Consider the following 15,383-nt stretch of genomic DNA (forward strand, 5'->3'; position numbering starts at 1 on the left):
AGTGGTGCTATAATCTGTACAGGTCTAGCAAGGCTATACAACTGAGTATTAAGTAACAGTAATACTTGTCCGGTTAGGGTTATCTGGACTATAACCACGAGACCGGGAGGCTGTCACAGATATATGTCGTGAGCAAGGATCCGTCGCTTGTGACCACTGGGTAGCTAGGGTCCACTGAGGAGTGTGCAGGTGAAGACGTGCGAAGGGGGTGAAATGAACTGTTGAGGCCATGTGACCCAAGAGGATCATCATTTGCTTGGCAGAGATGGAGTTCCGTGGAAGCACCTGTTGACATAGATATTGAAGAGTCTGAAGACAGTTGGACGGCAGGAACGCTCTCATGAGAATTGTGTCCAGGACCGCTCCTATGAACTGAAGTCTCTGAGTAGGGATGAGATGTGATTTGGGTAGATTGATCTCGAATCCCAGAAGTTGGAGAAAGAGGATGGTCTGGTTGGTGGCAAGCAGCACTGTCTGAGAGGAAGTGGCTTTGATTAACCAGTCGTCGAGGTAGGGGAAGACCTGAAGATGATGAGAGCGGAGAAAAGCAGCCACCACAATGAGACATTTGGTGAACACCATGGGAGAGGAGGCAAGACCGAAGGGTAACACCTTGTACTGGAGCGATTGATCATGAAGCGGAGGTACTGTCTGGAGGCCGGAACGACTGGAATGTGAGTGTATGCCTCTTTGAGATCGAGGGAGCATAGCCAGTCGCCCTGAGTGAGAAGAGGGTAAAGAGTGGCCAGAGAGAGCATTTTGAATTTTTCTTTGACCAAACATTTGTTGAGATCGCGAAGATCTCCGGTCTTTTTGGGAACCAGAAAATAACGGGAGTAGAATCCCTTCCCCATCTGATCTAGAGGAACGTCTTCTATTGCGTTCAGAAGAAGAAAGGATTGGACCTCCTGAAGGAGGAGGGAGGACTGAGGAGTGTTCAAGCAGACTCTTTTGGAGGACTTTGGGCAGGAAGAGTCTGAAAGTTGAGAGAATAGCCGTGGCGGATGATGTTGAGGACCCACAGGTCTGAAGTGATGATCTTCCAACGGCTGACGAGAAAGACGTCCTCCTATGGGTTGAGGCAGATGGGCGGATGGTAGAATACTGGCTATGTCCTAGAGAATGCAGTCAAAAGGGTTGGGTAGACTTCTGCTGAGGAGGAGGCTTCACCTGTTGCTGCTGTTGCGCATGAGGTGGTTGACGTTGTTGCTGACGTTGGCATCTAGGTTGCTGGGGGACCGATGGCAAGGGTCTAGCAACATAACGGCGTTGATAGGCTGATTGTTGCCGAAAAGGCCGGGCAGGTGGAGTCTTCTTCTTGTTTTTAAGAAGAGTGTCCCAGCGAGTCTCATGTGCCGATAATTTTTGGGTGGTTGAGTCAAGAGAGTCACCAAAAAGCTCATCCCCTAGGCACGGAGCATTTGCCAGGCGATCTTGATGGTTGACATCAAGTTCCGACACTCTCAGCCAAGCCAGACGCCGCATGGCAACAGACGTCGCCGTGGCTCTTGAGGTAAGTTCAAATGTATCATAGATTGAGCGTACCATGAATTTCCGAAGCTGGAGAAGGGAGGAAGAACACTGACGAAAAGCAGATCGTTTGCGGTCAGGTAAGTATTTCTCAAACGAAGCTAAGTTCTGAATCAGGTGCTTCAAGTAAAAAGAGAAATGGAAGGCATAATTATCTGATCTATTTGCCAACATAGCATTTTGGTACAATCTTTTTCCAAATTTGTCCATGGCTTTCCCTTCTCTGCCAGGAGGGACTGAGGCATATACACTAGATCCCGCAGACTTTTTTACAGTAATAATAATGATTTGTGCGGGAGTTGGGGTTTATCAAACCCTGGGATGGGGATGACCTTGTATAAAGAGTCTAATTTACGAGGCGCCCCTGGAATGGTTAAGGGAGTTTCTAGATTCTTATAGAAAGTCTCCCGTAAAATATCATGGAGGGGCAACTTCAGAAACTCCCTTGGAGGCTGGTCGAAATCCAATGCATCCAGGAATGCCTTGGATTTTTTGGACTCATCCTCCAAGGGAATTGAAAGACACTCGCACATCTCCTTCAGAAAAGTAGTGAAGGAGGAATTGTCTGGTTTAGAGGGTGGATCATGAATAGAAGGATCCTCCTCACCAGAAGAAAACTCACCCTCAGAGTGTAGTGGCTCTTCAGAATCACCCCAGAGGTCAGGATCCCTAACTTGAGAACTTCGATCTCGGGAATAATAATAATAATAATAATAATTTTATTTCTTATATACCGCTGTACCGTGAAGTTCTAAGCGGTTTACAGTAGAAACAGAAGAAATGCAATAAGTAAGATTAATTAAGATGAAGAGAGAGTACTTAGAGTTCCCTGACTGTCCCAAAGGCTCACATTCTTGCTAAAGTACTTGAGAAAAATAAATTAGTTAGGTTATAAACATAGAGTAGAAGAAGGTAGGAAAACAGTTCATAGGAAAATTAGTTTTGAATACATTATACATTATATATTGTTCAAGGCGGAATACAAATTATAGGAGATTTGGACATTACCAAAAGAATTGCGTAATAAAGATTATCTAGATAAATTACATAACAGTGATTCATGTACATTACATGGTGTGGTAGAGGATTCAATTATGAAAATTACATATCAGGGAATCAAGTGATAAGAGAATATAGTGGAGAATATCAGTATATAAGGTTTACAGATTGGAAGTTACCTAATAATGTCATAAGAAGTTTATTGGATAGTGTGGAAAATGTTTATATAGGAATCAGAATATGTATGATAGGAAAGGTTCTAAGAATTGATTAATGTGTTATTCTATAGAGGGAGAGCTTGTACATAAAGGGAGGATATTAGTTGGTAATGACGTGTTTTCTGAATAGAAATGTTTTGATTTCTTTTCGAAATACTTTGATGTCTGTTGTATTGATTATTAGTTTGGTGATTGTGGGGTCAATTTTTGCTGCCTGTGTCGCTAGAAGGCTGTCGTATAGTTTCTTAAGACGGGTTCCATTATTAGGTGGGAAGGTGAATAGGTTTTGAGTTCTTCTTGATCTGGATGGGAGGTAGCGGTTTAGGCGGTTGTTTAGGTAACAGGGGGCAGTTCCATGGGTTATCTTAAACAGCAGACAATAGAACTTGAATTGAGTTCTTGCTTTTATCGGAAGCCAGTGAGAGTCTATATAGGCGGGAGTGATGTGGTCAAATTTGCTGAGACAGTAGATGAGTCTGATGGCAGTGTTCTGAACTGTCTGTAGTTGTTTTATCATATTGTTAGGACATGTTAGGTAGAGGCTGTTGCAGTAATCCAAGTTACTAAGTGTGAGGGATTGTACAATGATCTTGTAGTGTTCTTTGGTAAAGAAATTTCTTATTTTTCTTAGGTTTCGCATGGTGAAGAATGCCTTCTGTATGACTTTGTGTATCTGTGTCTGTATAGTGCAGCGTCTATCTAATTGTATTCCTAGAATTTTTAGAGTGCTCTGTATGGGATATTTGATTGTATTTACTTCCAGTTCTGTTAAAGATTGCTTTTGTTCCTTCTCTAGTAGTAGGAATTTGGTTTTCTCTGCATTCAGTTTCAGTTTATGGTTCTTCATCCATTTTTCTACAGTTTCCAGTGTTGTTATCAGGCGTTCATTGGAGCTGGGGTCTTGTATGTCAAATGGGAGAATGATGGTTATGTCATCTGCGTAACTGAAAGAAGTTATATTTAGGGCGTCTAGGGCAGTGCCTAAGGAAGCTATGAAGAGGTTGAATAGTATGGGCGATAGTGGGGATCCTTGTGGTACTCCGTAGGGGTTTGTCCAGGGGTCAGATAAAATATCTTTTGACTTAACTCTATATGATCTTGTTTGAAGGAAGCCTTGGAACCAGTTGTGAACTTTACCAGTTATTCCTATGGCATCTAGTGTCTGAAGAAGTATTAGATGATCTACTAAGTCAAATGCTGCTGAAAGGTCGAGTTGGATGATTAGTAACTTGTTTCCTTTGCTGAGGTGCTGTCGGGCTATATCAAGTAAAGATACCAGTAATGTTTCTGTGCTGTGATTGGCTCTGAAACCAAATTGAGATGGATGTAGAATGTTGTGGTCTTCAAGGTAATTGGATAGATATTGTGCAACTAGACCCTCGATGATTTTGATGTATAGTGGGATAGAAGCAATTGGTCTATAATTTGTTGGGTTGTCTATTGGGCCTTTGGGATCTTTTAGTATGGGGGTGATTATTATTTCTCCAAGTTCCGGAGGGAATTGGCCTTCCTTGAGAATGGTTTGCAACCATAGCGTGAATCCGGTGTCAAGGTCTCCAGGTGTCGGGATTTACGCACCGACTTGCCGGACCGCAAAGAAGCGGTACCGGGAGAGGTTAAAGGCTGTAATGGTGCCGAAGTCTGGACAGCCTGATGGAGAGTTCTCAGTTCCGGTGCCAGTACCGGCATGGAAGTGGAGGAAGCCGAATGGACCGGTACCGATAGAGTGGAAGCTGACAATAGGGGCTGCTCCACTGTCTGTACCAGTGGCTCAGACTGGACCGGGACTGGAAGGTTCGGTGCCAATAGAGCAGGGAGGAGTTGCTGCAACTGCTCTTTATGCTGCACCTGAAGGACGGCTGCAATACGCTCGTCCAAAGGCACCGGTACCGCTTTCTTTTTCTGTGGTACCTGTGGTGCCGCTCGACGCCCAGAGGATGAGGAGGCAGATGAAGAGGCACTCACCTCTATAGGGGCGGAGCGTTTGCGCAGGCGCCTCGTGGTCGGCAGGACTGGACTCGCTGCCATAGTGACTGGAGGGCGCTCGAGCGGGGAAGGCTTCTTAGCCGGCTTACCTGACTGGTGCGACGCCGGAGCGGTGTCACGCGGCGTCGAGGAAGTAGGTGCCGATTGTAAAGGAGCCGATGCCGGTGTCGATGCCGCAGAATCAGCCATCTCGGCACCAAAAAGTAATGTCTGTTGAATTTGTCGATTTTTCAACGTTCTCTTCTTCAAAGTGGCACAACGGGTGCAGGTGGAAGCCCTATGATCCGGACCCAGACACTGTAAACACCAGTTGTGCGAGTCGGTCAAAGAAATGGGCCGTGCACACTGTTGGCACTTCTTGAACCCTGGCTGAGGGGGCATGAAAGTAAAGACGGCCTCTGCCAAATCGAAAGCCGAGGCTTCGATGATGGCAACAGGCCCTGCCAGGGCGAACCCGAGAATAAGAAAAAATAATTTTTTTATTTTTTTTTGACGAAAAAAAAATATTAAAAATAAAAATAAAAGAAGGAAGAAGTCTTCCGATACAAAATCCGCGCGAGCGGGAAGGCGAAAAGAGAGCTTTTCAACAGCCGTTGAAAAGAACGCGGCTTCTTAGCTCCGCGGAAACTAAGAAACTGGGGACTGCGCGCCTCTGTCGGGCGGGAAGGCACTCGCGCGTGCGGTCTACTAGAACTTTCCAAGTTCTTAGAGTGCAATCACTCTAAAATTGTCCGTACCGGGGCTCCGTCGGTGCCGTCACCCATCAGTCAAGAATATGTTGCCTGCTTGTCCTGGGATAATGGATGCTACCGGTCTGTAGTTGGTTATTAGGGCTGAGGGTTCTTTGCAATTTTTTAGAATTGGGGTGATTATTATGTGACCGTTATTAGAGAGGAACTTCCCATTTTTTAGGTTGTGGGCCAGATATTGTAGCAGCGATAGTTTGAATTGTAATGGTGCCGCTTTCATAATATCTGGGGGGCATGAGTCCAGAACGCAATAAGTTTTAGAGTATTTGTTGTATAGTTTGGTGTAATCACTCCATTTTAGGTCTTGAAAGGAGCTCCAGATCATGTCTGCTGGTATGTCATTTCCTTGGGTGTTAGCTATTTGATGATCATTAGGGTCGTTTGTTGAGCAGTGGTTTCTAAGGTTTTTAATTTTTGAATCGAAGTGCAGCGCTAAGTCATTCGCAGAGGGTAACTTAGTGTTGTGTGTGGGTATGGTGTATCGAGTGATGTCGAATAAATTCGTAACCAGGTTGAATAGCTCTTTTGTATTGATTCCTTGCGAATCATTGCAAGATGAGTTAATTTTAGTGGAGTAGAATGCTTTACGTTTGTCTTTTATCATTGTTTGTAGATTTTTATATTAGCTCTCCATTTGTTACGGTCTGCTGATTCTCCTGTTTTTTTCCAGGTTCTTTCCAATCGTCTGGCTAGTTGTTTCGATTTTAGAAGTTCGACTCGCTAATCAGTTAAAAGCGTCTCTATATAGGAAACTTTTTAGTTTTGATTTAAATTTCTCAAGATTTTTTTTCTTCTCTTATCTGAGCAGGTTATAAGTTCCACGTTTGGGGGGGGGGCGGTAACAGAGAAAAGTGTGGTACGTCTGGTATTTATGGGTCGTAGGGATGGAACAGTAAGTAGGTTTTTATCCTCAGATCATAAAGAGCAGAAAGGAGAATACGGAATGATAACTCAATCTAACTGTTTACTTGTAGAACTTTAAATGTAATGAGCGCTTGCTTCAATTGCAACCATTTATAATTTTGTGATTTATTAAGATCATATTTGTGTTGCAATTGTGAAAAATCAAGCAACTTACAATTAGAAATAACATCATCTAAAGTACGTATACCTGCTTTCATCCAATATTTCCAGATGACCTTCTTATAAACATTTGGAGTATTGAGATTAAGCATCAAATTACTGCATCTTAATGGCCACGTATTTGGTCTTGGAGGATGAGATGTACAGTGTCGGCATCTATTAGACAAACTTGGTATTTTCTGTTACATAGAGCATTTTGGACCCCAGTGCGTTTACAAAAATTAGATTCCTCTAAGTCTAACAGATGTTGGCACTATCATCTTGAAGCTGGTACATTGGATCATTTACTGTTTTTTTTGTCCTCTAATACTTAATTATGGGAAATTTATTTGGAGTCAAATTAATAATTTATTTGAAAATCCAGTAGCGCTTTCATATGATACGATATTATTTGGTACATCAATGAGGAAAAACAGTCAAATTTCCTCTAAAAACAATAAATTACTACTTATAATGACAGGAGTTGCCATTCAACAAATTACAAAAAAATTGGAAAAATTATGATAGATTAAGTTATAGTTTTTGGTGGAATTCATTGTGCCATATTTTTAAAATGGAGAAAATATTAGCTATTCAGCAAGGACATTATAAAAAATTTATTGATGTTTGGAAGCCATTAACAAATTACTGTAAGGAATGATGATATTTAATAGTTATTTCTTCCCCTTTTATTTATTGAAGTATAGGGTGGGGGATGGTGGGTTTTAATTTTAAATTATTTTAAATTATAATGTTATATTGGAGGGAGGGAGGGAGGGAGGAAGGAATTATATTATGATTCAATATATGTGTGATTAAAAAGTGATATTAGAGTGTATATGATTGTATTATAAATCACTTGTTGAAAGCTTAAAAATGAATAAAAAATTAAAAAAAAAAAATGTAATGAGTGCCTGTTTATAGATTTTTCGGTGGTTGATAGAAAGCCAATGTGCGTTCTTTAATAATGGTATTACATGGTCAAATTTTCTTTAATTATTTTTATTGCAGTATTTTGTAGTTGTAGTCTTCTTGTTTTCTTTTATACAGTGAATTACAATAATCCAGTTTTAAAATGATCAATGAATGAATTAAAATATTTAGTGAGGGAGCATCCAAAAAGTTAGCTAAAGATCAAATCATACACAACCTGTGGAAACAACTTTTAACGACAGAATTTATTTGATCGTGATAATTTAGGGCTCCTTTTACAAAAGTGCGCTAACGTTTTTAACGCACACACCGGATTAGCGTGTGCTCTAGCGCGCTAGCAGAAAAACTACCACTGCTCAAGAGGAGGCGGTAGCGGCTAGTGTGTGCGGCATTTTAGCTCGTGCTATTCTGTGCGTTAAGGCCCTATCGAACCTTTGTAAAAGGAGCCCTTAGTTTATTATCTATGATGACTCTGAGAATTCTTATTTTATTGACTGATGATTGAGAATGGAAATTAGGATGGTCTGATTCTATTATTAGATAAGGTATATTTTATTTATCACAATTATGATAGAACAACTGTAGTTTTTGTAAGTCTCTGCTTCAGAAACATGACATACAAATGTGCTTGAATAAATAAAATAAGAATAAAGGATTACAACATACAAATGTTTCAAAGCATTTTTGTAACTGCCCCATTACAGCTGCAACTGAACAGATGGCAGTATCCAGGCTGGATACTGGGGAGGTTGGGATGGGGAGGAGTGCACAACTGGGTATATGCATATGTGTGAGACACAAATGATGAGAAAGTATGCCTTGTCTCCTCCCCCTGGCTATACTAAATTGAGGGGGGAGGAGAGAAATCTATACCTACAGTATGCTGGTTACTATGGAGATAAATTGCTTCTATTAAAAGTTACAGAGCAGAGATTCCACTAAAGTAGCATATGTATTCCAATAAATCAGTGGTTCTGAACCCTGTCCTGGGGACCCCCCATCCAGTCGGGTTTTCAAGATATCCCTAATGAATATGCATGAGAGAGATTTGCATATAATGGAAGTGACAAGTATGCAAATCTTTCTCATGCATATTCATTAGGGATATCTTGAAAACCCGACAGGCTGGGGGGGGGGTCCCCAGGACAGGGTTCAGAACCATTGCTATAAATGCAAGCTAGCTAGATCATCATACTTACACTTGCAGGTGAGTGACAAGCCTATCCAGTGTCACATCATTTTTCACCACCTTGTAGAGATAAGTGCTGCTGAGTACCATGTTCTCCAGGATGGCCAGCGAGAGCTGTTGGACAGTGGCATCCATTAAATTCTTATTCACATAATTCACTATCTGGAACAGATGTCATACAAAGAGTTTAGTCAATTACAAAAGTCAGAGAAAACCAGCTATAATTATTCAAAAACTACAGGTTGGTTGAGGCAGAATATCCATTGGCTCTAGTGCTATACTGCTCTCTGTGTGTATACCGTGTAGGGTAAAGGTCTTCCTTTAAGTAGCAATAAATCTATAATGTTATACAATATGATACAATATAGTGTCTTATATACTGCAATTCTCTACAAAGAATCTATGCTGTTTACAATAAGAGTTGGATCAAGTTCTTGAAGTTACATATTTAAGCCCGATCTTGTGCTCGTTAGGGGGAAGAGGTGAAAGGTAGGACAATGGCTATAGAAAGAGATATATATTAATTTTTTTTCCAGAAGTCAAAGTTGGGAAATTGTTCTATATATGAGGTCCTTGGTATTCAAAGTTACATAAGAACATAAGAAGCGCCATCTCCGGATCAGACCTTCGGTTCATCAAGTCCGGCGATCCACACACGCGGAGGCCCTGCCAGGCGTACACCTGGCGTAATTTTTAGTCACCCATATCCTTCTATGCCTCTCGTAAGGAGATGTGCATCTAGTTTGCTTTTGAATCCTAGGACGGTCGATTCCGCAATAACCTTCTCTGGGAGAGCATTCCAGGTGTCAACCACTCTCTGTGTGAAACAGAACTTCCTGATATTTGTCCTGAACTTGTCCCCCCTTAGCTTCATTCCGTGTCCTCTTGTCCGTGTCAAATTGGACAATGTAAATAATTTTTTCAGCTCTATTTTGTCGATTCCTTTCAGTATTTTGAAGGTCTTGATCATATCCCCTCGTAGTCTCCTTTTCTCAAGGGAGAACAATCCCAGTCTCTTAAGTCGATCCTCGTATTCCAGTTTCTCCATACCATTTACTAGTTTCGTTGCTCGTCTCTGCACCCTCTCCAGCAGTTTTATATCTTTCTTTAGGTTGGGAGACCAATGTTGGACGCAGTATTCCAAGTGGGGTCTGACCATTGCTCTATAAAACGGCATTATGACCCTCTCCGATCTACTCGTGATTCCATTCATTATCATGCCCAACATCCTATTTGCTTTCTTTGCCGCCGCCATACATTGTGCCGACGGTTTCAGGGTCCTATCTATCAATACACCCAGGTCCTTTTCTTGTTCGCTCTTACCCAGAGTTGCACCTGACATTCTGTACTCATATTCCCTATTTTTTCTGCCTAAATGCATTACTTTGCATTTCTCCACATTAAACTTCATCTGCCATTTCTCCGCCCATTTCTCTAAATGACACAAGTCGCTCTGGAGTTCCTCGCTATCCTTCTGCAATCTGATCGCCCAGCATAGCTTTGATGATCTCACTGGATGTTCCTTCTTCTAGGTCATTGATATAAATATTAAATAAGATCGGCCCAAGTACTGAGCCCTGGGGTACACCACTAGTCACTTTCTCCCAATCGGAGAACTTCCCATTTATGCCCACTCTCTGTTTTCTGTTCTCCAGCCATTTGCCTATCCATCTTTGTATATCCCCCTCTATTCCATGGCTTTGTAGTTTCCTGAGAAGTCTTACGTGTGGAACTTTGTCAAAAGCTTTCTGGAAGTCTATGTATATTATGTCCACCGGTTCTCCACTATCAATTTGTTCATTCACAGTCTCAAAAAATTGAAGTAAATTTGTTAAACATGATTTCCCTTAAACATCTTCTTCTACCAAACTTGTTGAGGTGATGGGAAGGGTAGTTTGAAGTATTGTGATACTCATGAATTGAAGAAGGAGTGTGTGAATTTAATATCAAATGGTAGTCCATCAGAGTTTTCTCCATAGATCACTTTATAAATCATGCAGGCTATTTTGCATTTTCATTGGCAGCCAGTGCAGTTGTTCTAATAGCAGACTTGCCTTCTTGTACCTGTTCCTTCTGAAAATTAGTCTGGTGGCAGTGTTTTGTAATAGTTGTAGTCTCTTGTGTTCATTTTCTTTAATGCCACAATATAATGAGTTACAATAGTTCAGGTATGGTATTAGGACAGATTGTGCTACTGGCCTGGGTTAGTACTGGTCTTAGTTGTCTCATCTTAAAGAAAAAATTTTCACTAGTGAGGTAACTTCCAGTATTTTGGAAGAATTTTCAATCTTTAGTTTCTCATCTGGGGGCAGTTCTGAATCAGTAACTTTCTACCAAGCACAGAACTAGCTGATTCAAAACCATAATATTCTTGTCTTTGATTTGTTTAGTATGAGGATGTTTCTCATCGTTCATGCACTTAGGTCATCGATAGTATTTTTCAAGTAATTTAGAGTATTATCAAAGGATTTTTTTAGTTATATAAAGAATGAAGATATAATCTGTATAAGAGAGGATATGATCCTGGGTCGAGGGCAGATTATTTCCCAGAGCTCTCAATTAGATGTTAAACAGCGCAGGTGATAGTGCTGTTGACCTTCCATTACTGGGATTTCTTGTCATCTTTCCAAACTTCATATGTTCTGTTTTTCAGAATTGTGAAAAACATTGTAGTACCACTCCCTGTACTCCAAGTTCATTTAATTTGAGAAGTAAGAGTGAGTGATCCACTGCATCAAAAGCTGCCAAGATGTCAAATTGTAGCAGTATAGCTTGCTTGCCTTTGTTGAGTTGATATCTTACTTTAGATGCTAGGTCAAGTAATAGGGATTCCATGCTGTGCCTTGGTCTGAAGCCATGTTGTGATTTGTGGAAACCATATGTTTGGTCTATGAATGTAGCTAGTTGCATATTTACACAGAATTCTAGTAGGGATGGTATACATCTATCAAAGAAGGGAAGAAGTGTCTTCGGTGGCAGGTTAGCTAATCTACTGAAGAAGGCTTTAAATTAGAAGTGATGGAGCAGGGTGATCAAAACCACAGGGTAAGTATAAGCCCTCAAGTAAGTAAATCACTGAATACCTCTGGATGGGAAAAGGGAGCAATGTCTGGAAAGCAGTATATACTAATGCTCGAAGTATGGGAAACAAGATTCTGGATCTAGAAGCAGTGATGGAAGAAGATGAGTTGGATATAGTGGCTGGGATATAGATATACCGGGCTATAATCTGTTCAAGAAAGACAGGGTAGGAAGAAAAGGAGGAGGAGGAGTGTTATATATTAAAGTTCATATTAAAGCCACACAATTGCAGGATATACAGGGCAAGGAAGAGGCACTGTGGATCAAGTTGGAAAGAGGAAATGATAAATATAGTTATATTGATGTGATATACATGCCTCCTTCAAAGACAGAAGAAGTGGACAGAGATTTAATGATAGATTAAACTAAACTAAAACTTAGTTTTATAGACCGAGTCATCAACCAAGAGGAGCTCGACTTGGTTTACAATAATGTAAAACATAATACATAAATTTGACAAGGAAGAGAAGGCTGAAATAGTTAATTTCCAAAATGTTTAGCAAACAAAAAGTTTTCAGAACTTTCCAGAATAAAGCAAAAGACCCCAAGTTTCTTAATGTAAGCGGTAAAGCATTCCAGAACTCAGTTAATTTAAAAGCAAAAGAATAACTAAATCTCTTAAAGGTTCTGTTTTTACCACTGAGAAAGGGAAATGTAAGTTTTAATATTTGAGAACTTCTGGCAAGATGAGATCTATGAACATTCCAGTCAAAAGGAATCAAAGTGGCAAAAATGCCAAATAGGATCTTAAATGCAATACAATTGCACTTAAACTGAATTCCCTGAGATACTCTGGAAGCCAATGTAATTCCTTGAGCAGAGGGGTTACGTGATCAAATTTACTCTTACCGAAAATAAGTTTAGTTGCAGTGTTCTGTATCAATTGAAGTATCTGCAGACTGACCTTTGAAAGACCCAAATATACTGAATTGCAGTAATCCAGCCTTGACAAAATAATTGATTGAACCAATACAGAGAAGTGTTGTTGGTGAAAAAAATGCTCTCACTCTTCTCAGAGCATGGATGCTGAAAAAACACTTTTTAATAAGTGAGTTTAGTTGGTCAGAATATATCTAAAAAAGGGGAAGTTTTACTAATAGGTGATTTTAACATGCTGGTTGTTGATTGGGGTATCCCTATGTGGTGCAGTGGTTAAAGCTACAATTTCAGCACCCTAGAGTTGCGGATTAAAACCCACGCTGCTCCTTGTGACCCTGGGCAAGTCATTTAATCCCCCCACTGCCCTAGGTACATTAGGTAGATTATGAGCCCGCCGGGACAGACAAGGAAAAAATGCTTGAGTACCTGAATAAATTAATGTAAACTGTTCTGAGCTCCCTTGGAGAATGGTATAAAAAATTGAATAAATAAATAAATAAGTAGGGAGATCCTGGATTCTCTATAAGGAGAACTGTTCCAGCAATTGGTAATGGAACCTACGTGGAATGGAGTCATACTGAACTTAGTGCTTACAAACGGGGAAAGTGTTTCTGATGTTACAGTAGGTGATCATCTGGCATCCAGTGATCACTGCATGGTATGTTTTAATATTAAGATGAGTATAGAGAGGGCTCTTTCAAAAGCAGAGGTTCTAGACTTTTTAAAAACTAACTTTGTTCAGATGGGGGATTACATCAAGGAATTGTTATCTGGATGAGAATATATGGAAGGAGTAGAAATGTAGTGGGTAAAACTGAAAGGAGTTATTGTAAGGGCGACAAATCTTTTTGTGAGGCTAGTAAGTAAAGGTAAGAGGAAAAGAAGACCACTTTGGTTCTCAAAAGTAGTAGCTGAGAAGGTAAGGAATAAGAGGTTAGCTTTCATAAACTACAAAAGATTGCACAAAGAGAAAGACAAGCAAAAATATCTGGAAAAGTTAAGAGAGGATGGTCGAGAAGTCAGGAAAGCAAAGATACAAATGGAAAAAACAAAGCTGACATGGTAAAACTGGGAGACAAAACATTTTTTAGTTATATCAGTGATAAGAAGTACAAAAGTGGCATTGAGAGACTCAAAAACTGAAGGGGAGGAATATGTAGAAACTAATAAAGAAAAGGCTGAATTGCTTAATAAATATTTCTGTGTATTCACGGCTGAAGATCCGGGAGTGGGACTGCAGAAGACAAATGTGAATAGGCATGGTAGAGTGGAAGACCCCGATCAATTTTCAGAGAGTTGTGTTCATGAGGAACTAGCTAAAACAAAGGTAGACAAAGCAATGGGACCAAATGGTGTATATCCGAGGGTGCTGCAGGAACTTAGGGAAGTTCTGGTAGCTCTGTTGACTGATCTTTTCAAGGCTTCTCTAGAGTCAGGAGTGGTACTGGAGGACTGGAGAAGGGCGGATGTGGTCCCTCTACACAAAGTGGAAGTAAGGAAGAAGTAGGGAATTACAGGCCAGTAAATCTGACTTCTGAGGTAAGAAAATGAATGGAAACATTTCTAAAACATACAATGGTGAAGTTTCTGGAATCCTATGGATTATAAGACAAGAGGCAACATGGATTCACTAGAGGTAGGTCTTATCAGACAAATCTGATCAATTTCTTTGACTGGGTGACCAGAGAATTGGGTAGAAGGAATGCACTAGATGTGGTGTATTTAGATTTTAGCAAAGCCTTTGACAGTGTACCACACAGATTATACCATGTATTATACCACGTATTTTTATGTATTTTGTTTCTTTTGTTGTCTGTACTGTTCCGGGTATTTTTAGATAAAAGTTTAGGAGATGATGATCTGACCAGATAACTGGCTCCCACTCAACGTGGTCAATCAGCTTGTGATTTGGTCTATTTGTTGAGGGTGAGATGAAAGCTAGACTTTGTTCACCTTTGTGAGTAGGAACCTGTGGGGAAGTGGTGAGTTCTAGTTGTTCCATTAAGCTTTGGAAGATGCGTACTTTTGACTCATCTTGTATTTCTAAATGTAGGTTTAGGTCTCCTATGACTACCAAATTAGGGTTGTTGGTGGTGTAGTGAGAGATCAGGTTAGTAATTTTATCTTCTACCATGTTCCAGTTACCTGGTGGTCTACATGTTAATAGCAATTTTATGTCTTTCCCTCTTTCTTGTTTTTTAAGGTTGCAGACCATGGTTATTACAGCTGTCTAGATTTTGTAAAGAAAAGAATGATTTGTACATTAGAAGGAAGCCCCCCTCCTCTTCTGTTTTTTTTTCTGGGTGAATGGATCATTTTGTACCCAGGTGGGCAAAGATCATAGGGCGTTGTCCTGTACCCATTTCTCTACTATACATATTATCCCCTCTTGGCTATTTGTTATTAGGTCCTTTTATTCTTCCTCTGGTAATGATTTTGCAGTATATACAATTTATTTTAGGTTCTTACAATCTCTGTACCTGTACTGGTGGGGTATTATGGGTTTCATCTTCCTATTTTCTACAATCACACCTGGAACCCCTAGTATATCCCTTCTTGATGGTATCTGGTCTGGCTGGGGTTCTTGACTTGAGCAAGAGTTGTGTTTGGTATTTAGTTAGCATGCTCTTGGTATTTAGTTAGCATGCTCTATTGAAAGGTATTTTATTGCTTGTCGGAGTGGCAAATGTCGGATTGCAGCTATTTTGTGAAGTTTCATCCATTAGTCCTATTTTAATTAAGATTATGCTTATTAGT

General features: G+C 40.3%; 1 protein-coding gene across 3 annotated transcripts in view; it reads right to left on the reverse strand.

Annotated features, from left to right (window-relative positions):
* ELMO3 (engulfment and cell motility 3) overlaps positions 1-15,383 on the reverse strand; it is a 298,038-nt gene that overhangs the window by 173,024 nt on the left and 109,631 nt on the right. For all 3 annotated transcript variants that reach the window (XM_033940764.1, XM_033940765.1, XM_033940766.1), the window contains one exon: positions 8,677-8,828. In XM_033940764.1, coding sequence (XP_033796655.1) covers positions 8,677-8,828 — 152 coding nt within the window. The remainder of the gene's footprint in view (positions 1-8,676; positions 8,829-15,383) is intronic.

Source organism: Geotrypetes seraphini, chromosome 4 (assembly GCF_902459505.1).
Source record: "Geotrypetes seraphini chromosome 4, aGeoSer1.1, whole genome shotgun sequence".
NCBI classification, from domain to species: Eukaryota; Metazoa; Chordata; class Amphibia; order Gymnophiona; family Dermophiidae; genus Geotrypetes; species Geotrypetes seraphini.